Here is a 26869-nt window from a genome sequence, read left to right as displayed (position 1 = left end):
TTTTTTTTGCTTTTTATCGTTATTTTTTTTAGTTCTATTCTTATTATTAATTTATTTAATTTAATCAAGAAAACAAAAAGAAAAAAACTAAAAACTTTATCGAAAGTCATATGAATAAAATGTAAAACCAATTAATTTAATTTTTTTTTTTAATTTTAAGAAAAAACAAAACACAAATAATAAAATGTTTAAAAAAAGAAAAAAAAAACTTTTGAAACATAACCACTAAATAAGAAACAGACACTAATAAAAACAACAATGTGAATAAATTTTTATTATAAAAATGATTTATTATTTTTTCGTATCTCTTCCTTATTTTAACTTAATTTTTTTTTAGTTGTAGAAAGTTTAATTTTAATAGAGCTTAGGTCTTTTTTGTTGTTATTAGTTTTTATGAAAGCTTATTAAAAATATAAAACATTTTTTTTTGTTAAAGTATTTTTGTTTGTAAGGAAAAACTGATATATTTTTCTTTTAAAATTAATTCCCTGCAAATCAAAATATAAGAAATTAGAAATTAGAACCGGGTTTATTGCAAATTATTTTTATTTGTTCACCTTTTTATTGTAATAAAATCGAATAAATTAATCGAAACACAAATTTTAACATTTATTTTCTTTTAACTTTTAATTTTTTTTATTTAAATTGGTGGTTTCTAAAACTTTTTTATTTTGTAATTTGTAGAGATCTCAAATGAGAATAGAGACATAATATTCCTTATAGATTAAAATATATATACAATATAATAACAAATTAGTTAGTTAAACTGCGTTTAAACAAAAAAAAACGTAAATAGGAACGATTATTTCGAAACATACAGAAGTTTAACTTAGCAGTGACATCCCTACCAAACGACGGGAGGTGCTTATCAAGCTCTTATTTTTAACTGATAACGTCAATTTTTGATTGCATCCCTAGACGAAAAAAAGGACTATACACGTGCACATTCATATGTAACTTATGATAGATTACAATAGGCAAACTTAAAAGGGTATAAAATATCCTAATTAATTTTTATTTTTATAAAGTTTTCAATTCTAGAATTCTATGTTAATATAACAATTTCCTTCTAGTCTACTTGCTAGACGCATTTTAATAATTTTTTAAATGCATTTTTCAATTTAAAAACCTCGTTACTTTTTCCCAACGATAGGAACCCAAAAAAATGATAGATACATCAACAAATCTGATTACAAAAATATGTGCCCAAGATGTTTTACTTTCAGGCTTCTGATTGCCAGATGTATTTTAAGATTTTTTAAATTTATTTTTCTATACAATGTACAAAGTACATAGACTAACCTAAAGACCACTAAACCTAAATGTCTTAGCCTTTACTATTAAAATGTAAGAGGGTTAAGGTCTAAAACTTCTGCCGTCTTTAATAACTCCCAAAACCTTCGTTATGACATCTTTGCCCTTACCGAAACCAACCTCACACCTGATATCCTTAGTACTGAACTCCTCACTAACGACTATTCCATCTATCGAATGGATGTCGTGGAATATGCAAGTAATACACACGGTCGTGGTGTGCTTTTAGCTATCGCTAGTAATTTTGAAAGTTCATTACTCCGTATTCCCACTTCAATGAAATTTGAAGGTGTATCAGCTAAGGTTACGCTCCCTAAGTTTTGTCCTTTTGTCCTTTGTTGTTATATTCGACCAGTCCAACAAATTAAAGCATACCAAGCCGCTGTTAATGCCATTGATTATCTGTTTGAACTAGTGCAACCTAATGATTTAATCATCGTTCTTGGAGACTTTAATCTTCCCCATCTCAATTGGTCCACCTCAGATGATCAGATCACCTTCTCTCCAACTAACATCTCTTCTGAATCTGAATCGCTGTTCATTGATCGTCTGTCTGATTGTGGTCTTTTTCAACTAAATGGAGTAGCAAACTTTATGGGAGACACCTCGATCTCATATTCTCATCTGATTGCGATAACTGTGTTGTCTCCCCGAGCCCTCACTTTCTCTCAACCTTGGATCGCTATCATCCACCCCTTAATCTCTCCTTCCCCATTGAATTTGAAAACAAATTTTTTGAAATGGAAAATTACTGTTATGATTTTCGTAGGGCTGATTTCTCCAAACTTAACAGCTTCTTAGCTCAGCCAACTTTGAATTAAGTTCCCTCCACTTAACAGTTGAGTCCCTTACAAGTTGGTTTTATTTGATTCTTTCGTACTGTATTGGAGAATCAGTACCGTTCTCTCGTAGAAAAGATTTCACTTCTGTCCCCCTTGGTACAACAGAGAGCTCCGTAGCCTAAGAAATACCCGTAACAAGCTTTGGAAGATCTTTTTACAGTCCAAATCTGATACTGATCTTTTGGCCTATAATTCTTTCTCTGAATTAAGAGAATCCCTTTATAACCAATACCTTAACCAAATTGAAAATAATCTTCTTTCTGATGCAAGGAAATTTTTCAAGTTCATAAATGTCAAACGAAAATCTGATGGGTTTCCACCTTCAATGAGTTTCTCCAACATAATCTCCTCTGATCCAACAACCATATCAAATCTATTTGCTAATTACTTTAGCAAATCGTATACTGAACATAAGCATGATCCTGATCGACACTACTTTAGTTATTTAGATGGTTGCACTCGAACCTCACTTTCATCGTTTAAAATAACTGAAGAAATGGTACTTGCCAAAATCGTAAGCCTCAAAGAAAACTTTAGCCCTGGTCCTGATGGCGTCCCATCAGTTGTTCTAAAAAAATGTACATATGCATTCTCTGTCAAAGCCTCTAACTGCACTCTTTGAACTCTCTCTTTCCCAAGGTGTGTTTCCTCATATATGGAAAGATTCATTTATATTTCCCATTCATAAACAATACAATAAAACTGAAATTAACAATTATAGCCCTATTGCTAAACTTTCATGCATTCCAAAACTTTTTGAAAGTAGTTTATGATTCCGTTTATTTCCATTGCAAGCCTTTATTCTCCCCCGCTCAACATGGTTTTCTTAAAGGTAGGCCCACTACGACTAACTTAATTGAATTTATATCCAAAGTTTTGTCAGCCCTTGAGAATGGCAAAGAAGTTGATGTTGTATACACTGATTACAGCAAAGCCTTTGATAAAATATCCCATAACATAATTTATCTCAAACTAAGAGCTCTAGGCTTTCCACCTATATTTATAAACTGGATAAGCTCCTATCTTGCGAATAGAACTTATAGAGTCCTTTTCCATAACTCAGTCTCCAGTCCTATACATGCAACTTCTGGAGTCCCACAAGGTAGTCACCTTGGCCCCCTTCTCTTCGTCTTATCTGTTAAAGATGTCTGTCTTAAATTAAAAAACTCAGTTATCCTAATGTTTGCGGATGATAAGAAAATTTTTAAAATTATCTCTACTCCATCTGATTCCTTACTTTTACAAAATGATCTTAATATATTTTTTGTTTGGTGCATGCATAATTTCCTAGAGTTAAATGTAGGTAAATGTAAACATTTTTCGCGCATACAAATCCCATCTCATAGAGTATACTACTTCCTTAATGACGCCGTCAACGTAGTCGATTCTATTAAAGATCTTGGTATTATGTGTGACAAGCACCTGAATTTCCATTCCAATTTTGACCAAATTATTAATAAAGCTAATAGATCTCTCGGTTTTATTAAGAGATGGTCAAAAGAATTTTCTAACCCCTATGTAACTAAAGCGCTTTACATTTCCCTTGTCCGTCCTCATCTTGAATATGCATGCCAAGTATCAGTTTTATGAAAACCATTCACTCAGAATTAAAAATGTTCAAAGACGTTTTGTTCGATTTGCCTTACGTGGCCTCCCCTGGAATGATACATCTAACTTGCCTCCTTATGCCGATCGACTAAAACTGATAGGTTTGCAGCCCTTATTATATTAGACGCAAAAACGCTGATATATTATTTGCTCACCAATTGTTAATGGGCAATATAGATTCCCCGGCACTCCTGAGTGATATTCATCTTAACACCAACCCTCGAAATCTACGATCTGTTTCCCTATTCTATATCCCTCATCACCGCACTAATTACGGGCACTTTGAACCAATGTCCAGAATTCTTCGTCACTGCAACGCTGCTATGGTAGTTTTCGATTTCAACATTTCCAAATCCCATCTGAAAGAAACTCTTTACTTTTTCCCTTTTTGAGTCCGAATTCCCCGTCCCTTGTAATTTTAAAGCAAATAAAATCGAAATTGTTAGTTCTTGTACATTAAAGAGCTTTTATGTGGGCCTTAGGGCCCACATGAATTAATGTTGAAAACCGATAACAAGAACTGCAAAAAACAAAACAAAAAAAAAGTTAAGCTAGTGTTAAGTTAAGTTAAGTTATGATAGCTTGTATTAAGCTTGTATATATACAGAGGGATCCAATACAAATGAGGGAGTTGGTAGTGATGTGTACTCAGAAAAGCTTAATCTAAGCGGAAATTTTAGCGATCAAAGAGGTTCTCTCCACGCTAAGAGAAAACGTGATATCTTCTCCTGATATCCGCATCTTCTCTGACAGTCAGGATGCTATTAAATCTCTTGACGGTGTCTCAACCAAATCTCAAACGGCCCTCGATTGTCGACCGTATCTTATGGCGATGGCGCAGCAATTTAACATTCACCTTTGTTGGGTGCCGGGCCACAGAGACAACGTCATACCTATTTTACCTGGAAGGGAGAAAATAGGTATACCGATATCTACATGTAAACTTCTGCTAAAAGAAACAGCTTTTGCGATAGCAAACTCTAGGTGGCACAATTTACCAACTGGACCTAAAGCGCTCTAAAGACTTGTTATCTCAAAGCAGATATCATATTAGCTCCCTAATAGGTGTCTTTTAGGGACACAGTCTTATAGGCAGACACGAAATACTACTTGGTGTAGCCTCAAATAACTTCTGTCAGGAAGAAGAGGAAACGAAACTCTCACCTTCTCTGCACTTGCCCTGCTCTTTCACTAAGACGCAAACTTCATCTGGGAGACTACTCTTTTGATATCAAATTACTTCTTCGCTTTATAAAAAGCTTAAAATGGTTCAACTAGTGGGAAGTAACTCTCTAGATTCATGTGGTATCACAATAGGCTTTTTCTTTTGGCCTAAGTGTGTGGATTCCGAATCCGCAGCCACTTTAAGCTAACCTACATGCATTTTTTTTACTCAAAATCTCGATAACTTTGTTCCCATAAGGTATAACAAAAAGAATGAAAAAGGAAACATCAAGAATTTGTTTGCATAATATATGCAACAACCGCCCTTAAAAATCAACTTCGGAAAAAAATGGTAAAAACATTAACAGTTGGTTAAGAGTTTTGAATGTTTCTGCAAAAAACCTTAAGTAAATTATACGCTTAAAAAGAAGCGTTTAATTGCAACAAATAAACCGTTCCATCTCTAGATACCAAATTTGGAAAAATGTGGCAATAAATTAAAGCATAAAGCTTTTCCCATTTCACTCTAGCTGAACAATGGAGGATAGCTTTGTACAATAGTTTAACGCAATTGCTGCCTAGAAACCATTGACAATTTCTTTGTAAATACTTTGAATTTTTTATCCGATAAATCTGATGATTAATGATTTTTGCTATAAAATCAATTTTCAAATAAAATGTTTGATTTTCAATTCAATTTGATCATGTTAAGTGATTTTTCTAATCATTAGTTATGCCTTAAATTAAAAATGCATCCCAAAGACCGTCTTATTTTATGTTGAAAAACTATTAAATGGCATGTATCAAGTAAAAGGCTGCAACCAAAACATCTTGGACACATATTTTTTAAATCAGGGAAAGGTGTCTGATATTTTTGTATACCATTCTTATAGTTATATATTATAGGATAAGAGTTATCAGGGTTTTAAGTTAAAAATGCATCTGAGAAAGCTTAAATTGCGTGTGGCCAGCAGAAGGCTTTAAGTAAAACGTCTTGGATACCCTTTCTTGTAATAAGGCGATTTTCTCTGATTTTTTAATGTATCATTCATGTGGTTATCATTTCGCCCTCAAAATAAAAAAAAAACGCCTATTTTCGAACGCTTACTCCCGCTTACCATGGCTGAAAAAAAACTTACCAAAGGATTGAATTTAATGGTGCGTATATCTACAAATTCACATCAAGGAGTTTTTATTATCACTCCACTCCTAAAACTTTCAGCCAGCTTTAGGTCTATTTATAGAGACTGTTAACATCTGCACAATATTTCTTCAGAATCGGATATGATACTGAAATCTAATTATTGTCTTATTGCCTTACAATTAATTATTAATAATTAATTTATTTTCTAAGATCACTAACATTTGTGAAACGATGTTTCAAAATTTGGAGGTGACCCAAAATCAAGCTATTCATTTAGAAACTACCAATTTATGCAATTTTCTAAAATATTTAATTTATTTAAAGTTCAAACACGTTGACCTAATTACCAAAATGTAAGCTTTTGACTAAATTTTTAAGTTGCTAAAAAAGATGAACGGTAGTCTAAGAAGAAGTTAATGACAGAATTCAAGATATCTGCTTTCCTTGAAGTCTAAACAAGTTCCTCTTTCTAATATTCTGAACAAGCTTAACTATTAACCGATCGATATAACATGTAAATATGATTTTAACACTACTTTCGTCCAGTTTCAGTGCTTTTGAAAATTGCTTTCACCAAGTTAAAAATGATTTTTTAAAATACGGGTCCTTCTTTTAGAAAGAAATTGTAAATAGTGAAGCAAATTATTGCAGATCAGAACCGACTTCTTTTCGCTCCATAATTTATTTAATGTGTTTAGAGTCAATGAGTTAAATAGAAGAGCTTGTGAGCTTGTAATAACAATTTCTAGAACTTCTTCTGCTTCTTTTGTACATCATCGTTGATGTACATAGAATTCATTCAGGCTCTGTTTTTTTTTTTAAGTTTTTGGTATGAATATCATTTATGTACATATATAAATTTCGGGTTCTATATATTTTTTATAATAAAACATTTAACATAAAACTGATTAAAAAAAGAAAACTGATTGGAAAGTAATCAAAACATTCAAACTTTCCTTTCAAATTTTTGACAAATTTCTTATAGAAAATCATCAAAATGTCTTTTTCATCAACAATACCCCACCACCATTGGAAATAACATCAACTATTGGTACTGGTACTGGTACATCAACAACAGGTAAGACACCAACTACAATAACAACAACACTAACATCACCATCATCATCTGAATCAACTATTACAAATTCATATAATTGCAATTCAACAATAACAACAACAACAACTACAAATTTTCTACTACCAAATCGTCATCTTTCATCAACAATAACTCCATTTCATAATCATCCTAATCATTTTAACGACATGTACGAATATAATGTGTCAAAATACAATAATGACGACGACATCAATAATGGAGTCAGCTTAAGAAAATTAACAAATAATTGTACCACAACTGCCACTACAACACCACTTATCAATAAAACCGACAGAATCCTTCTACCACCGTCAACGCCAAAAGTTATGGACTCCTCACAAACAACCACAACACCAGCAGCACCAATTATGACTACAGCCCTTTGTAGGCAACATTCAAACTTACCCCTAAGTGCAGGACTCAAATCGATGTTGTCGAAAAATTTCAAAACTCGTCCTAGACGAGAATCGACTTAAGTTTTTTTTTTTTTTTTTTTTGTCATTTGGTATGTTTAAGCATAGAAACACATGTGAATATTTTTTTTTATTAAATAATTAAAAATAAAATTATTAAATGATTGCAAAGAATAAATAAAACAAAACAAGGAAAATGTGTGTGTTTTGACTGTCTTTAGAAAGTACATATAAATAAAAAGAAATATGAAAATATATGAAGTAAGACAACTTTATATTTTGTATTTGTAGGTTAATAAACAATTATTAAAAAACAAACAATTTCTTATATAAATAAAAATAAAAAACAAAACAAAAACTAATTATAAATGTATGTAAAAGGATAAAACAAAAACGATCTAGTGATTAAGTAAATTTTTCTGTGGTAAAAAGCATATTATATATAAAGAAATGTTGGAACGCAAACCGTCTTCAAAAATAAATATAATACAAAATAAAAATTTTAAAAAATTGTAGAATCATTGTATACAAAAAAAAACAAACATTTACTAACAACAACATTATTTCTGAAGCTTAAAAACGAAAATAAAGGTTCTGGGAAGATTGGTGATTCGTTGGAAGTAACATTGTTGAAATTTTGACTTAGATATAAAGAATAAAGCTTAAAGTCTTAAAAAATATCAATAACTTTTTAATAAAAAATTTGATATGCGACTTTTAAAATTTTAAACATTAAAAACTAAATATTTCTTTCTATTTGTAAATAACTCCGTTTCAGCGACTCTATCAACTTTGTTGAAGAAATTTCATAAATTCTCCAGATGTTTACTTTTAAAAATATACACTGCCAACCACTAGGATGAGGCCACACATTTTGGAATAGATTTTCGCTTTTTATAGCTGGTGGAAGTGTTATACCGGTCATTCCCAAAAGTAAAAAGCACTTTTTGACCGCTGCCTTGGATTTTCCAAAAAGACTATGCCCCAATTCACACTTCAAAAGTTGTTAGAAGTTGAACTTAGTCAGATGGTGTGGAACGTTTGCCATGGCCACCACATTCACTACACTTTAAAATAATTAAAAACATTTGGCAATGGCTTTTACATAAAGTTTATAATGTTGGCAGACAATTTGAACACAAGGACACCTTAATCGAAGATTTTCGTGATTCCTGGGTCCAAATTTCCAGTGATTATTAAAAAAATGTAATGTTTGCATTCCAGACCGTCTTATAGATTTTATATCCACAAAAGGCGGACATCATCGTTACTAATGTAAACAAACATTATAAGGAAATATTGTTTAATCATAAAATCTAAATATTTCATTATTTTTGCTACGTTTTCTGAAATTTTTTGTTTATGGATCTTGGGAATTTCAAAGCTCGTTTTCAATTTACACTTCAATTTTTATAAAATTGTAATAAATGTAACTATTTAAAGGCTATAAAAAAGGTTATCGCATGTATAAAAAGCGAAAATGTGTGTGGCCTCATCCTAGTCGTTGGCAGTGTATATTAAATGTTAAACATTAATTTGAGATTTATATTATGTTTAATTTATTTGTCTCTTACTTCAAATCTATTCTTTTCTCAAAAACAAAAAAATTAAACTCACAAATGTATTTATTTCCAACAAATCACCTCTCCCAAAATATTTCAATTAAAATAAATATAAGAACTACAATAAAATAATAATAATACTATAAACAAAAAAATAAATACATAATCAAATATCGAAGAACAAAATTTAACAAAATGCATGACAAACAATAATACTAAAAAAAAAACACCTACGTAATGTATATTCTAAACTAATTTATTTTCTAATGTATTTAAACTTTTGTTTAAAATTCATGTTCTTAAGTTATATTGTTTTATTTTATTTGTTTATTTAAATACGTAACTGTGAAAATATTTTAATTTCAATTTAATTATAAAACTTTCGTTATTAATAAATCATCATCATCAAAATTATTCCTAACAAAACTCTAACTTTAATTTACATAATTTTTCAACTTAAAAAAAATTGGTAGTGTTTTGTTGTTGGTAAAATTAGAATCTTTTATAATTGGTTTTTTTAGATTTTTATATTTAAAGAAAATTTGATTTTGTCCAAATATATAGGGTAGTCCCAGAAATATCCGACCTAACAAAGAAAACACAAAGACTATGTCTTGATGTTCAATAGCTTCGATACCCTGTTTAATTGAGAACCGTTGGGCTCCTCAAAAAAATGCCATCAACTGCAGACTCCATCTCTTCATTGTTGGCAAATCTTTTAACACAGCCATTTTTTCTGGCAAATAGTGTGCGTGAAGAAGCACTTCGAACTTTAATTCATTGATTTTGGCCATCATGAAAACGGATGTGTGAACTGGTACATTGGGCAGGTTCAGACAACACATAAGGGATTCAATTTTCAGTCAACTGCATTCTTTTGAACGTACATTTTGACCAAGGAAACAAGTTATTTTTTCAAGTGTCATAAACTTCAAATTCGAAACTTTACTTCACTAACCTTTACCTTCCGTTGATAATGTAAAAACTACAAAAAACGAGATTGTCTACAAAACAGTCCTCAGCCAAGCTACAAGTCCATCTCGACTTGTATTTTCTGTTTAAAAGAAATATTACTTATTCCTTTTCCAATTAGAAATGAAACCGTTTGTGCACACAGTAAACAAATCACATAGAAATAAAGTCCAGTTTTCAGTCGAATTATGATTAGCTGTCATTTTGACGTATAAGATGAATCGACTTGATAGTTAGGGAGATTTGTCTTAACTATGTTTCCACTCAACTTTCCAATAAAGTTGTCTTAATTGGAAGGTATTGGGCAGGTTCAGACAACAGAAAAGACTTCATTTGCAGTCAACTTCATTCTTTGAACGTGAATTTTGACCAAGGCAACTAGTTAGTTTTTCAAGTGTCATGAATTTTAAATTCAGAACTTTACTTCGCACATTACTTTAAGTTCATAGTACAAAAAGTACTAAACAAATTATTGTCTACAAAAACTCCTCAAGCAAGCCACAAGTCCATCAAGATTTATGGTATCATGGTATTGCAAAAAAATATTAGCTATTTCTTTTCCAAATTGACAAGGAAACCCTTTACAGAAAACATTAAATGGAGTTGCGCAGAAAATAAATAAATCATAGAGTAATAAAGTTCAGCTTTCAGTTGAATGAAAAAGCATGATCAACTGTCATTTTGATAGAATTAGACTTGATATAATAGTTAGGGAGAATTTTTTTGACTAACTTTCCAATCAACTTTCCATTAAAGTTGCCTTAATTGGTAGGTAATTTTTTGGCAGCTAGAAACTTGTCTAACTTTCAAGTACCATATGTCGCCTTGACCTGCCCATTGTCTTGATGAAAACATTTTTTTTGTTATCAAAAGCGACCATTTCTTCTTGATTTCGTCAATAAGTTCGCATTGATAATCGCCGTTGATTGTTTTTCCTTTCTAAACATAATCAATGAAAATTATTTCACGCGCGTCCCGAAAAAATGACTCTATGACCTTGCATGTAGATAGAACTGTCTCTACCTTCTTTGGAGACGATTCTCTTTTTTCAGTCCATTGTTTTGACTGTTCGTTTGTCTCTGGTGTGAAGTGATGGACCCATGATGCAAAAACTCTGCTTTATTTCGCCAAAACTTCGCCAAAAAAAACCTCGATTGGAACATCCCCACGACGCTGGTTTTGTTCCATTGCGAATAATCGCGGCAACCATCTTGTGCACAGCTTTCACATGTCCTAATTTTCAGTCAATATTCACTTTTTGAAATGCATACCGTGACAGCAAACTCACGCACTTTGAGTCGACGGTCACCCAAATACCATTTTGTGGATTTTCTTCACCATTTCTTAAATGGTCACCTTATTTGGTCGACCACTGTTATGTTAGTCTTGGTAACTCGCACGACCTCGTTTAAAATCTGCCTCCAAATTTACTGTTGTAAACGAAGAATCAGACTTCCCAAAGTAGAATCTAGATCCGCTTTGATATTGGTTGGACTAAGGCCTTTGAAATGAAATTATTGTATCACGTAACGATGATTATGGGGCGTATTATCACTCGAGTTAAAGAAAAAGAGTTTTAGTTTTGTTTATGAGTTCTGTTTATTGCTGTGGTAGATTCACGACTAAATTTCTATATCTACATTTTGTAGGTTGTTCGATCAGATATATTTCACATTTATTTATAATATGCTGATCGAACAATTTACTTAATATATTATATTACAATTTGATATTTCATTAATTGTCAATTTGACATTTTAATTTACTCGTATTACATTTCATATGGAGCTCTTTGCATATCCGTTTGGGGTTGTTGGACTACAATGGTGACGAAGGTCACCATACAAATATATAACTTCTCCCCCCTTAATTTTAAGATTCTCCTGAATCGTCGGAGTTTCTATAATTTTAACATTTGGTTGGGGCTTTGTAACATTATTTATTTTAATTTTTAATTTACGATTTGTCTTGTTTATGAAAAATATTACAATAAGAATAATTATAATTATTAAAAACATTGTTATATTACTGAATTGACTTATAGTTCTGTGAAAAGTTAATTCATTAATTTTTTGTAAATTTTCAATTGTTGTATTCTTGATATTTCTTCAAACTTTAATTTGTCTGTTACATTTAAATTTTTGTCTTCTTCATAATGAAACTTTTGAATAAATTATAGTTGATAGTTAAAAATAGTTTCATTTAATATATTTATTGAACAATTATTAATATTTAATATAAAATTTCCAGTTAAAATTAATTTTCTATCATCACAACCATTAGTAACATTTTCTTCGTCTAAGTTTTTGCATATTAAAGTATCGTCCTCAATTTTTATTATTTTCTTTTCTTTATTATAACGAAAAGTACAGGAGTCCTTTGTTATACATGAATTACTTAAATTTAAATCTTTTAAATAAATGTTCTTAGGATTATAAACATTGAACATTGTTTATTTCTATAAACTGTACATTTTCTATGTCTATTTCTAATGTCTTTCAATGTCTAATGTCTGCAAATTTATTTGGTCTTTTAGTATTTGTTGGATCAACATTTTTTAAATTATGTTTTCTGTAATATGTTTCGTTTTTGTGTCGTAAATGTTTATAGTTTCTAATGTAACCTTCATTTCGTTTTTCATGATAATTTTCTCTAGATACATTCCTTTTTTTTAATATTTTGTCCTTTTTAGCTTGTATTCTATTTTTTAAATTTATTTGATTCGTCTTTTCTGCTGAATTTGGACTCATACCCAATGTTGAATGGTATCTATTGTTATATATCTGAATGGCTTTCTGGATTTTACGATTAGTAGAAATGTCCTTGTTTTTAATCGTCAGTAAGATTTCTAATAACGTTGAGTGCAATCTCTCTATATCCGAGTTTCCAGTATGTGAATTTGGTTTGGTCATATGCATTTCTATTCCTTCTTCTCTAAAGTATTCCTTTATATTTTCTGAATTAAATTCATTATCACAAATTATTTTTCTAGGTTTCCCGAATTTACTCAGTTGTTCCTCAATGCATTCCAACTTACTTGTCCAATTCTTGCTACTTAAATTGTAACCATAAGCTTTTTTAGTCAATTTGTCAATAAATGTCAGGTATGTTAATTTATTAAAATGGTAAACATCCATGTGCAAAATGTCATTACCTTTAAGTGGAGTTTCTGTTAGTTTGAACTTAGGTCTTATTGGTTTTCTGTCGTATTTACCTTCTTGACAAGTCTGACAATTCCCTATAACTCTTGAAATTTCTCTTATTAGTTGTGGAAAGTATATTTTGTTTTTTAATTTGTGATATGTTTCTACTATACCTGAATGATTACTCTCTTCGATGTGATACAATGATATTTGTCTATGAGCATCTTCAACTTTTTCTAAGTCTCTTGCTCTCTGTGTCAGTTTGTAGAATTTTACTTGTTTGTCATTACCATACATTTTAATTAAAACTTTTTGAACTTTATTATATTCAGTATCTTCTACTTCTGAATAAATTCCTATTGTACCTGATTTAATAGTTCTTTTAAATAAATCTGTCCAGTATTTGTCATCTTTCGTCATATCTACCTCAATTATTGTTTTAGTGTGTTGTACTTTTGTTTCATTTTTTACAGAATAAGTCAGTATAAGCTGAGTCTGGTAAATGTTAACAATTCCTTCTTTGATTTTAATATGGTCTAAAAGTTGTTCACTCGCTGAATGTACAGACTCTGATGTTTCGTTTACTTCCTCTGGGATCCTACTTAAGAAATCTGCTATTTTATTTTCCTTGCCTTTTATATATTCAATGTCAAACTCAAATTCTTGTAATTTAAGAAGTCCTCTTTGAACTCTTTGACTAAATTCCTTTCCGTTGTATTTTTTATTTAAATATTTTACAGGCATATGGTCAGTAATTATTTTAAATTTCTTTCCCCAAAGATACGGTCTAAAATATGCGGTAGCCCATACTATTGCTAAGAATTCCTTATCCGTTGTTGAATAATCTTTTTCGTGATCGTTTAACGTTCGGGAGGCATAACAGACTGGCTGCCCGTCTTGAGTAAGAACAGCTCCTAACGCATAATTACTAGCATCCGTAAATAGGGAAAATTGTTTGTGGAAGTCGGGAAATTTGAGTATGGGATGTTTAATTAGATTTTCTTTTAATCGTTCAAATGCTTGAATGTATTCTGGGTCCTTACTGTTGATTTTCATGTTCTTTTTTGGTATTTTACCATCGGGTATGCTATTTTAGAGTAATCGGCAATAAATTTTCTATAATATCCAGTGCTACCTAAAAATCCTTGTAATTGTTTAATTGTCTGAGGCAAAGGATATTTCTGTATTACTTCTATTTTGTTGGGGTTAGGTTTCATTCCTTCTGCAGTAAGTATGTGGCCTAAGTATTCTGTATTTTTCTTAAGAAAAGAACATTTACTTAATTGTATCTTAAGATTGTACTCAGCTAATTTTTGAAAAATTTTGTCCAGTGATGTTATGTGCTCTTCTAATGAGGTCGAAAAAATTAGTATGTCATCAAGATAAACCGTGCAAATTTTGCCTATGTACTCTCTCAATATTTCATTCATTAGACGTTGAAATGTCGCTGGGGCGTTTTTCAGCCCAAAGGGCATTCTGGTATATTCATATAGACCGTTTGGTGTTACAAATGCAGTCTTATGAATATCATCAGGATGCACCTTTATTTGATGATATCCCTTGGCTAAATCAAGGGTTGAGAAGTACTGAGACCTACCTAACTTATCGAGAATACTTTCGATATTTGGTAATGGGTATTTGTCGTCTACAGTAATATCATTGAGAGCTCGATAATCGACGCATACTCTGTATTTAACTTTTCCTTCGATATCGGGTTTTTTAGCGACCACTACGATTGGTGAAGCATATCGACTATTCGATTTTCGTATTATGCCCTGCCTTTCCATATCATTAACTTGGATTCTTACCTCTTCTTCATGTTTCTGAGGCAGACGGTACAGTCTGGCATTAATTTGTTGGTCTGTGGATAATTTTATTTCATGGAATATACTTTCGCAGTTAGTAAGCTGATCTCCATCTTTGTATAAAAGATTTTTGTATTTTTGAAGCAAATCTTGTATTTCTTGTCTCTCGAATACTTTTAGATCGTCTAGCTTTACCTCAGTACTACCTTCAAACTCAAAGCATTGTATAGTTGGTTCTATTTCTAATGTCATCGGAAGTATAGTTTTATTCTGTAGAACCACTTCTTTTTTTACAATATTAATACTTTCAACCATGTTACTAAGAACATCCATTCCTAACAAAAGACTATATGCTTTGTCGCCTAGTGATTTTCCATATGCTCTAACAAAAACATTTTTTGGATAACCAAATTCAGTAGGTACAGGAACCTGATAAATTTTAAGTTTTTCAACGCTTCGGTTATTTACAGTAGACAAGTTCACTGTAAGCTCTTCTAGTACGTTGTATGATGAACAGTCTATTTTACTCGTATTTATCAAACTCATTGTGGACCCCGTATCTAACAAGCATATATGTTTCTGATTATTAAACGCGAATACTACTTGTGTTTTATTACCTGAGAGGCTACATTCAGAAAAAACCGGAGTTTCTATTGAATGACTTTCTTCTTGGACAACTTGAGATCCTTGATCTAAATTATTTATGTCCATTGGCTCAACATTTTGTCTATTACGAGTCTGTCTGGAATAATTATTGTTGTTGTTATTTAGTGTTTGGTTGCTATTTTGTGCAGTATTATTTAGTTGATTTCGATTTGTCTGACCCGAATTATTGTTTGTGTGTCGTTGATTTGTGTCATTTGTTCCACTTGCATTGAAATCAGTGTTTTGTCGTCGCTGATTCGTTTGTCTTGAGTTATTGTAATAAAAATTGTTTTGAGACTGTTGATTATTTTGTCGGTATGTCCTATCTGTCGGCCTTAAGTCATTTTGTTTTCTATTATTAAATCTGTTTGTTATAATATTGCCTACATCGAACCCTACATACGAATACAAAATGCTTTTGACTTTTAGTAAGTCATATACATCTCTTATTTCTCTAGCTAAGTTCCCTGTAGCTAGTTCTCTTATTTTATTTATGACTATTGAGTATAACATGGATTTTAACTGTTCTCTATTGTTTTCGTACATAATTATTGTATTAATGTCAGTTAATAAAAATTCGATTTTATTAATTAAGTCTAACACTGAACTTACTCTTAAGTTGTTTATGCGATGAGTGACTTCTCCCTGGTCGATGGTTGGTCGGAATGAAAGCTTTAAAATATTTTTGGCCTCCTCCCACGTACTGGTGTTGTTGGTAAGCAGTAGTTCTTTTGCCCTTCCTATCACCTTGCATTGTGATATTGCTGTCCACATAGCAGCTCTTCTGTCTTCCGGTGTCAAGCTCATGTGATTCTCAACAACGTTGGTAAACTGGGTCAACTCTTGCCTATTGCCCGAAAATTCTTTGATGTATGAAATTTCTTTCATAATCACTATGGCTCGACTATCTTGCTGTTGAGAATTGGCCTCCAATCTCAGCAATACCTGAGCCATTGTATTTATAAGGGTTATTTGGTCGTTTGCGGTTGCCATTTCGTCTATATCTTCGATTGGCAAGTTCCTTCTGGAGTCGTGAAGAATGTGGCGTTTAATTTTTAAAATTTATTTTAACAAAACTCGCACAAAAAAACTATTGACTTGTAGTTTGCACTGCACTGTTTGTTCTTCTTCTTCTTTTTTTTTTTTCTTTTTGTGTGTTTCTTTGTTGTGACTGATTTATAGTCTACAACAATAACTTACAATTTGTTTTATTAAAAGAACTTCTAGTGTTTTTTTTTTATTTCAATTTACACAACTCGGGTGGAGGTGGGGTTGTGGACGGTTAACAAAACACTTATTCTTTTTTTTTTAGCTCCCGGCAAATCGTGTTAGATATTTTATCGGGTGGAGTGGGACGTGGACGGTTAACAAAACATGCACTGTTAACAAAATATTTTTAACTGATTTGTAGTTAAATTTTTTTTTCTGCGTTTGCTTTCCGTATCGACTGCGCCAGTTAAAGAAAAAGAGTTTTAGTTTTGTTTATGAGTTCTGTTTATTGCTGTGGTAGATTCACGACTAAATTTCTATATCTACATTTTGTAGGTTGTTCGATCAGATATATTTCACATTTATTTATAATATGCTGATCGAACAATTTACTTAATATATTATATTACAATTTGATATTTCATTAATTGTCAATTTGACATTTTAATTTACTCGTATTACATTTCATATGGAGCTCTTTGCATATCCGTTTGGGGTTGTTGGACTACAATGGTGACGAAGGTCACCATACAAATATATAACTCTCGCGAGTCGAAAATTCGCCTAAAGTCGAATGTTTGGCGAATCAACAGTTTGGTGGTATTACTAATGGCGAACTGCGTAGTTCTTCTTTAAAAAAAAAACTGCCAACATTAAAAACTGTAAGTAAAATGTCATTCACACATTGAGGAGAAGTTTAAGAGATGCTTTCAATCTACTGGAAGTATCAGATAATTTGTAATAACGTTAACAACACGCATTTAAATATGTTTTAAGCCAGATAAGTTCAGATTTTCAAACGACATTAAAGTTCTGCAATTCCACCAATCTTAAAACTTGCGTGCGCACTACGATTTTTCGGATGTGGAAGTTATCAAAATAGTGTAGGAAATGACTTAGAGCTAGGTTTCTCACAACCTAAAGTTTCAGAGAGTTTTAATCTGCCCAGTTTGGATCAATACAGATATGTCCACTAATGAAAAGCACTCATTATTGCCACTCTTTACCCTCTCGTATAGGAGGTCCCAATGCGTTTAGCTCAAGGGCAAATGAATCCCAATATTGAGCTTGGTTTGTTTTAGATTTGGGGTTTGCCTCCATTAGCTCCACCAACTTTGAGATCTGGGCGTTGTTGGTTCTTTTAATGCTATACCAGTAAAAGTTGTAATTATAATTTATTTAATTCTTATCTTTGTCGATTTTCACTCATTTTTTTTTATGTCGCAACAAAAAATCTAGACAACTACTTCGTATTAAAAAAAATGTGATTTTTTTAATGTCACCAAGAATTACAGTTCGACCGATTATGACAGATAAAGGCGGGCATTCGCCAATTGTAATGGAACGACATTTAAATTCGCCAAATTTTTGAAGTTTTAGGCGAAAGTCAACTTGGCGAATCGCAAACAGTAATGCGAAAAAGTCACATTCGCTTATTTTTTAAGGCGACTCGCGAGTGATAATACAGCCCTAAATTTGTCCATGTTTTCAAATTCACTGAAAGCTTTCACTATTGATAGCTCTCAAACTAGTACTGAACAATCTAGCATCGTCAAACTTCAAGCTTAAGCTTTATAAAGTTGGTACTCTCTACCATAGTCATTCTTGCCAATAACAACCACCATCTATAGGTCAGGTCGGGTACTTCTGGAACTTCCCTTAAGATATATAGCTTTGAAGAAGTTCTGGTGTATAAATAAACTTTTTCCTTTTATATATCACGATTCTTAGAAGTAGAAAAAAAATAAAGTTGGCGTCCAACCCGTGGTTAAATTTGAACCTTTGCGTATCAACATGGCTTAAAATACATTTTTGACTTAACAACTTCACTGTTAAACGCATCATATGTGATTCATGAAATCCATTTTGTCCAGTGTTTCCTACGTCCATGATTCAAAAGTTTTATTAAATGAAAATTATTCTACGTCCCCATACAAAGTGATCAAGCAACATCTCTACGTCCATATATTTTGTTTAGAAAATAAAACTTCAGTATCCCGTCCAATGAAACACATGTGATACATACATTTTTTTTTGTACCGTGCTTACAGCGTCCATGAATCATATCATCTCAATGACATAATTTTGATGTAAATATGTTGGCTATATATAAACGGTGATTTTTTAAGAGCTTGAGAACTTTAAAAAAAAAAAACGCATAAAATTTGCAAAATCTCATCGATTCTTTATTTGAAACGTTAGATTGGTCCATGACATTTACTTTTTGAAGATAATTTCATTTAAATGTTGACCGCGGCTGTGTCTTAGGTGGTCCATTCGGAAAGTCCAATTTTGGGTAACTTTTTCGAGCATTTCGGCCGCAATAGCCCGAATTTCTTCGGAAATGTTGTCTTCCAGAGCTGAAATAAATGCTGGCTTATTTGTGTAGACTTTAGACTTGACGTAGCCCCACAAAAAATAGTCTAAAGGCATCAAATCGCATGATCTTGGTGGCCAACTTACCGGTCCATTCCTTGAGATGAATTGTTCTCCGAAGTTTTCCCTCAAAATGGCCATAGAATCGCGAGCTGTGTGGCATGTAGCACCATCTTGTTGAAACCACATGTCAACCAAGTTCAGTTCTTCCATTTTTGGCAACAAAAAGTTTGTTAGCATTGAACGATAGCGATCGCCATTCACCGTAACGTTGCGTCCAACAGCATCTTAGAAAAAATACGGTCCAATGATTCCACCAGCGTACAAACCACACCAAACCGTGCATTTTTCGGGATGCATGGGCAATTCTTGAACGGCTTCTGGTTGCTCTTCACTCCAAATGCGGCAATTTTGCTTATTTACGTAGCCATTCAACCAGAAATGAGCCTCATCGCTGAACAAAATTTGTCGATAAAAAAGCGGATTTTCTGCCAACTTTTCTAGGGCCCATTCACTGAAAATTCGACGTTGTGGCAGATCGTTCGGCTTCAGTTTTTGCCCAAGCTGTATTTTATACGGTTTTACACCAAGATCTTTGCGTAAAATCTTCCATGTGGTCGAATAACACAAACCCAATTGCTGCGAACGGCGACGAATCGACATTTCACGGTCTTCAGCAACACTCTCAGAAACAGACGCAATATTCTCTTCTGTACGCACTGTACGCATTCGTGTGGTTGGTTTAATGTCCAATAAAGTAAACTGAGTGCGAAACTTGGTCACAATCGCATTAATTGTTTGCTCACTTGGTCGATTATGTAGACCATAAATCGGACGTAAAGCGCGAAACACATTTCGAACCGAACACTGATTTTGGTAATAAAATTCAATGATTTGCAAGCGTTGCTCGTTAGTAAGTCTATTCATGATGAAATGTCAAAGCATACTGAGCATCTTTCTCTTTGACACCATGTCTGAAATCCCGCGTGATCTGTCAAATACTAATGCATGCAAATCCTAACCTCAAAAAAATCACCCTTTAGCATATAACATAGCTGCAAAAAAAATGGAAAAATAATATAATAATAAATAAATTGAAAAACAACAACAAAGTAATACAACAATTGGATAAAAATGAAACAAATAACAATAACAATTTACATTTTTAAAGTTTAGACACTAGTCCTTTTATGTTTAAAGTTAAAACATGTTAAGCACAATGCCTTATTGCATTGCTTGCAGTCTGTATTTACCTGTTTTGCTTTCAAGGCAGCTGTATGACCATCTCTCCTCAGGTTCTTATAGCACAAAGCGCAACGCTTTCGCATAATTTTACCATTTGAACGTGGTAGTAAGGACATTCCTTTTATCATGCCATTTCAGCACCGTGATGCATCCATCCTTTTGTTGGGCAATGCTTTCATTTTTTTTCAATTTGTGCTTAATGACGTGTGGTGGAAGATCTGCCCAACTTTTTCGTATTGTTCCACATAAGTCTGTGTTGCGATTTTTTAAATACGTTGCTAATGGTAAACTGGTATAATAATTGTCGGCGACAATCATTCGTCCCTCACCTAAAAGGGGTTCACACAATCTGACAAGAACAGATCCCGGCTTGTCTAACCCTTCCATTGCTAAAGATGCTCCTGAATATATTTCGTAGGACCACGTATAACTATCAACTGTGCACATTTTGTAGACTCTTATGCCGTACTTACTGGATTTTGAAGGGTTGTACGTTTTCATTTGCAGTCGACCGTGAAACTTGATTACCGATTCATCTACCACAAGTATTTCGCCAGGAGTATACAATGACCGGAAGTTTGCCAGCAGTTTTTTTTTATTAGAGGATCAATTTTGTATGTTTTATGTGTCCTTTCTTGAAGCAAGGGAGAAGCAAAATGCCAGCAAAGCAATATTAGTGAAAAACTATTGTATGACATTTTTATCATATGCATAAGCGGATAATTGTATAATGGGTCCAGTTTCCAATAGTGCTCAATTGTCGGCAAGTTAACGACACCCATTAGCATAACAACACCAAAAAATTGCTTCATCACTTCAATGTCCACATCTTTCCATCGTCGTAATCGATTAAATGCAGACGTTCGTGATGATCTTAAGATGTGGGCATATGTCTTGGTATGTCCAACCATTTCCATGACAATATCCGCTGTTAGCAAGTTTTCAAAAATTTTTACAAAATCAATTTTTCCATTTTCATTTGTGATGGCATCAATTCGATGAATCCCAGAAATTCCAGTAAATTGATCTCTGCCAATTGGTAAAACTTCTTCATGCCAAACAAGCTCAGTGGCATCGGGTGAGATTCCATAGCCTGATTTGTATATATATAAAAATGCATTGCTTAATCTGATGTCTTAAGTTATTTGAAGCTTACCAGAAATTTGTTCTTCATCATCTTCATTTTCAGAAAGATCATACGACGTGTCAGTATCAGTTTCTGTTGGTTGATAATCTGATTCACTTCCAGAACTGAAATCCTCAATTTCCATGTCCATTTTCAAATTTTTAGGTATATTATATGTATGTCCTGTGACTCCTTTATTACAAATATTTTTAATTTTCTTCATGTTTGTAAGGAAAAAAATCTAAAGATGACCTGATAATTTCAATCTAATTTATGTGCAGTGTCAAAAAGTCTGGACGTGGAGAATATTTTGAATCAATTTGTAAAGGGACGTAGAACACTTTTCATATTTTTCTTATTTTGAATCATTTATGATTCATGGACGCTGAAAACACGGTACAAAAAAAGTTCTATGTATCATATGTGATTCATGGGACGTGATGGAAATGTCCTTATTTCTGATAGGAAATAGTGAACGTAGAGACGGTTTTCAATCAGTTTGTATGGGGACAGTGAAGTTGTTAAAAATTAATTTTGTAAAAGTAAATAAATAGATATAAGACTTTGCTTGCCAAATTATAAAAGTATGATCTTAATTTAATTTTGACAATTTCACTTGAAATCTTAAAATAAGATTCTAAAAATGCATTAATTCTACAAGAAATTATTTTGAATTGAAATTAAAAAGCCACCAACAAAAATACTGCCAATTTAGTTGAATCATTATTAATTTATAATATAAAATAAAACTACATGACAACTGTTTTTTTTTTTTTAATATTCCTTCCTTGATTAATAAATAGAAATGCTCTCCTTCCATTGCATTGGCATAAAAATTAAACACAAATAATATTTAAAAAAAAAAAACAATTTTTTATTAATAACTACATGAAAAATATAAATTTTAAATGTGTTTTTCAGTTATTTTTTAATTTTTACTTTTCTTTGTTTAATTCCATGCTGCCGATATATTGAAATTTAAAAAAATACAAAAATAATCCTTTTCTATAATTCGACAAATAAAACAATAAAAAAACAACGCAAATGTATGTATACTTACATTTTTTTAAAAAAACTTCAAACTTGAAAATTAAATTTTGAATTTTACAAAATTGCTTCCATTTTATTTGCTTGTATTCTTACATAAATAATTAATAACAATTTTTAAATTAATTTCAAAAGGACATTTGTCATCTCCAACCAGTTGCCTGACATTGAATCGTTATCGATTGCTATCGGAAAATGATTTTAGTGAAATCTCTGATGTAATTTCTAGTTAATACCATAAATACATTTGTACGTTGAATTTAAATTTTATCGAAATTAAAAAGACGGAAGTGGTAACAAAATAATTTTGAATAAGAATTTGTTCATGTTTTATGTTTGTTTTTATGTTTTGTATTTGCTTTGGTTTCAAAAATTCAAAAATTGTTGGTTTTGAATAAATTTAGAAAGTTTTATTCATACCAATTATAATTAAAAAAATAAAGAAGAAAAGCATAAACAAAACAAAATAACATTAAGGACATTTTTGTAAAACTTACATAATTCAAAGTCTGATCATTTACTATGCCAAATGTTCCTCTTCAACATGAACAATTTCAACACAAAAATATCCATCTTTTTACTATTTTAATTTTTCAAGTACTTACAAAAGAATTCTTTAGATGCATGTTTTTTTTTGAAATTCTCTTTTCTATATCTTGTTCTTTGTTACTTTTTTCTATATTTTTCTTCGTTCCATCTTTGCTTGTTTTTGACGTCCATTTTATGTTGATTCACTTGAATAATAATAATTATTAACCACTGAAGTGTATATTTTATTTAGTTTGAATCATCCTCCTCATCATCGCTTATTTTTAACAAAATTTGAGTTTAGTTAATTTTAAAATTTGAAAAAAATAATGAAATAGTTTCAGACTAAGTTTTGAAAAAATTCAAAACATCTTAAAAAGGCAACAGAGACTTTTGTGTTGTCCTTCCTGATTGCCATTTCTATTCTTCTTCTATTTTCTTGTCATAATGATTTTTGAAAAATATTGGAATTTCATTGACTGTCAAGTATTTGAGTTTTGGGTATAAAAGAACAGCTGATCCAAAACTGCTGGGATGTCAAAAAGGCACCCGAAGCTATCCAAGTTCTGCTAAAATTATTTATTAAAAACATTATTTTAAAATAATTTTCGACCTCAACATCTAAATGTTTGGTTTTTTTCAAAGATCTACTTTAGAACAATCGTTTGTCTGTTTTGTTGCATTAATGAACACACAAATTCTGCAGCATGTTTTGCAGACCTGCTTAAGTGCAATTTTTAGTAGTCATTGGGCAGGTTCAGACGACATAAGGGACTTAAAAGTTAGGCAAGTTTCTAGTATCTGATTGCAGAGCTGCCAAAAAATTACCTTCCAATTAAGGCAACTTTAATGGAAAGTTGACTGGAAAGTTAGTCAAGGAAAATCTCCCTTACTATTAAGTCAATGCAACTTATGTCACAATGACAATCGATCATGTTTTTACATTTAACTGAGAGCTGAACTTTACTCTATGATTTATTTATTTTCTGCACAATTTCATTTAATTTCTTGTGAAAAAAAGCTCTAGTGAAGTTGGAAAAGAAATAAGTAATATTTTTTTTTTACAATACTAATTACAAATCATGATTGACTTGTAGCTTGCCTGAGGAATGTTTTTGGTAGTTTTTGAACTATCAGCTGAAGGTAGAGGTTGGTGAAGTAAGGTTCCGAGTTGGAAGTTTATGACACTTGAAAAACAAACTAGTTTCCTTGGTCTAAATTTACGTTCAAAGAACGCAGTTGATTGCAAATGAAGTCCCTTATGTTGTCTGAACCTACCCATTAGTCGCATTCACAAAGCTAGTGGCTACGTAGTCAAGGGATTCTGATTCGCTTAATCTAACTACAAAAGTATTTGAAATTTCTCTATATATTTGTATTTGTCAAAAATATGACAGTTTGACTACCTTTGTAGTGAAATTTTGCATTCACAAAGCTAGTTGAATTTTGACTACCGCCCATTGAATGTTCATAAACGTCAGAGAAAAATCAAAAATGGCCGCTTCGATAGAAATTGTGCTGAATGTCATATGTTAACAATTATTAAATGAAAAAAAAAAATAACAAAAACATAATTTCAAACAATAATTTCGGAATTAAGAAACGAAAGAAAATTAATGAAATTTTAAAAATATATCGCTCAAATAGTTCCTAAAAGTCGGAAAAGCTTCCCCATTTCGCGGAGCAGACACGCTGTGCCTACCACAGTATACTTCGTTGAAATATTCAAAGAACTCCCAGGTTGTGGCTTCTCTGTCAGATGCCTTACTTCGATTTTTAATGCGTCTGTATATTGTCGTTAAATTAAAAATGGATTAACTTTTTTTTAACTTCAAGGAGTAGCGTCCTCCACAGTGATTTTTCTTTCGTTTTCCATTATAATCCTTTGTTTAATTTTTGCCATATTCCAGCCCGCAGATTACCCTTCCTTTAAAAATGGATACATTGGTCAGGTTCAGGCAACATAAGGGACTTCATTTGGAGTCAACTTCATTCTTTGAACTTACATCTTGACCTAAACAACTAGTTAGTTATTCAAGTGTCAAGATCTTCAAATTCAGAACTTTACTCCGCAAACCTTTACTTTAAGTTCAAGTACAAAAAGTACCAAACAAATTATTGTCTACACAATACTCCTCAGGCAAGATACACGTCCATAACGATTTGTATTTTCTACTGTAAAGAAATATTTCTTATTTCTTTTCGAAATTGTCACGGAGACCTTTTACACAAAACATTGAATGAAGTTGTGCAGGAAAAATATAAATCATAGAGTAATAAAGTTCAGCTTTCAGTTGAATGAAACTGATGAAATGATCAACTGTCATTTTGATAGGAGTAGACTTGACTTAAAAGTTAGGGAGACTTTTCTTGACTAACTTTCCAGTCAATTTTTTTTTTGGCAGCTGGCCAATCAGATACTAGAAATTTGCCTAACTTTCAAGTCCCGTATGTTGTTTGAACCTGCCCATTTTCTTAAGAACAAGAAATTTATTACATTAATGAACATATCTTCTACAATCCATCTGCGTCGCTCGGTTGCAAATCTGACATTATGAACACATCTAATGCAGGCCTAAGTTAGGCAGACGTTTATGAAAACACAATTTCCTCTATCTGTGGAAAAATTATTTTTGAAAACTCGGTGTATTGATAAATTAGAACTCAATTGAGTTATAGGTCATTTCTTCATCAAATTCTTAAGCTTAAGAAAGATCTCAGTTTGAGATAGAACTTCGATTTATTTGACCCTCAATGTTTCAAATTCTTTCAAAAACCTAATTTTTAGATTTATTTCAGTTTTTTATTAAATTTCAAACTACAAGAACGTATTTGGCGGTTTGTCAAAAATCATAAATAGAAGCTGCATTATGTTAAATGTTGTGGACTCTGACAGTTTCAATAAGTGTAAAAACCCATTAAACTATTTACTTTTCCTGAGCTTTATTTCAGTTTTATCTATTTTTCAAATCAAAGGGTATGTTATCGTTTACAACGACTAGGACTTTTGAGTCTGAACAGATGTATTTAAAATATACCGATCTAAAATATACAATTTTTCTATGGACAACAAGAACAGATAAAAATGAAGATCTGGGGCCCTACTACGTAACTCGATTCTACTTTTGGTTCTATTCGAAACTCATTTCCGATTCCACTTTCAAATTATTTATATTATACCAACTAGTTTTCAAAAAATGTTCTACTTTCGAACGAGTATCGAGTTGTTTGACAGTTAAAAAAAAAACAATAATAAAACATTTGCGTGCAAATTGAACGCAGAAGAATAAAAGATAAATCCAATGTAATAGAGCTGAGCACTCTTAATGAAAAATGTGTAATTTTGTTAAGAACTATAATCTTTCTAAAGACGGATTTATGTTCTTAGTTAACAGCATATCATCCGACATGACTACTCGCAGAAGACAAAATGCTGTTCCGATTACCATTAGTTATCAGCAGCATTCAATTTTTCGGCAACAGGAGGTTACTAAAACAAAATCGGGGGTAACAAGAACGCTCGACTTGCACCGCAAAAATGCTTGCCTAAGTTTAGACTCCAATTGAAAGAGTCATGTGCCCGCTGATGATAAATTTTGAAATGAATGAAGAAGAGGAACGAAAGTCCAA

The 26869-nt window shown here is 31.9% G+C and overlaps 2 protein-coding genes across 2 annotated transcripts; one reads left to right on the top strand and one right to left on the bottom strand.

Annotated features, from left to right (window-relative positions):
* Nucleotides 1–5029: 5029 nt before the first annotated feature.
* LOC129950674 (uncharacterized protein DDB_G0286175-like) lies at nt 5030–7644 on the top strand. The gene is made up of 2 exons (XM_056062599.1): nt 5030–5048; nt 7058–7644. Exons 1-2 carry the CDS (start codon nt 5030–5032, stop codon nt 7642–7644), a joined length of 606 nt encoding a protein of 201 aa, XP_055918574.1.
* A 12234-nt stretch (nt 7645–19878) lies between these two features.
* On the bottom strand, nt 19879–22432 carry LOC129951115 (piggyBac transposable element-derived protein 4-like). The gene is made up of 2 exons (XM_056063129.1): nt 21695–22432; nt 19879–21631 (listed from the first exon to the last, which is right to left on the bottom strand). Exons 1-2 carry the CDS (start codon nt 21885–21887, stop codon nt 21075–21077), a joined length of 750 nt encoding a protein of 249 aa, XP_055919104.1. The 5' UTR covers nt 21888–22432; the 3' UTR covers nt 19879–21074.
* Nucleotides 22433–26869: the final 4437 nt, after the last annotated feature.

Source organism: Eupeodes corollae, chromosome 3 (genome assembly GCF_945859685.1).
Source record: "Eupeodes corollae chromosome 3, idEupCoro1.1, whole genome shotgun sequence".
Lineage (NCBI taxonomy): Eukaryota > Metazoa > Arthropoda > Insecta > Diptera > Syrphidae > Eupeodes > Eupeodes corollae.
This window is presented reverse-complemented; position numbering and strand designations above follow the sequence as displayed.

What these genes read in the sequence shown, in the direction of transcription:
- LOC129951115 (XM_056063129.1), bottom strand. Translation starts at nt 21,887, where the DNA reads ATGAAGAAAATTAAAAATATTTGTAATAAAGGAGTCACAGGACATACA. An exon ending in TGATGAAGAACAAATTTCTG is followed by an intron (nt 21,632 to 21,694) that starts GTAAGCTTCAAA and finishes TATACAAATCAG; the next exon opens with GCTATGGAATCTCACCCGAT.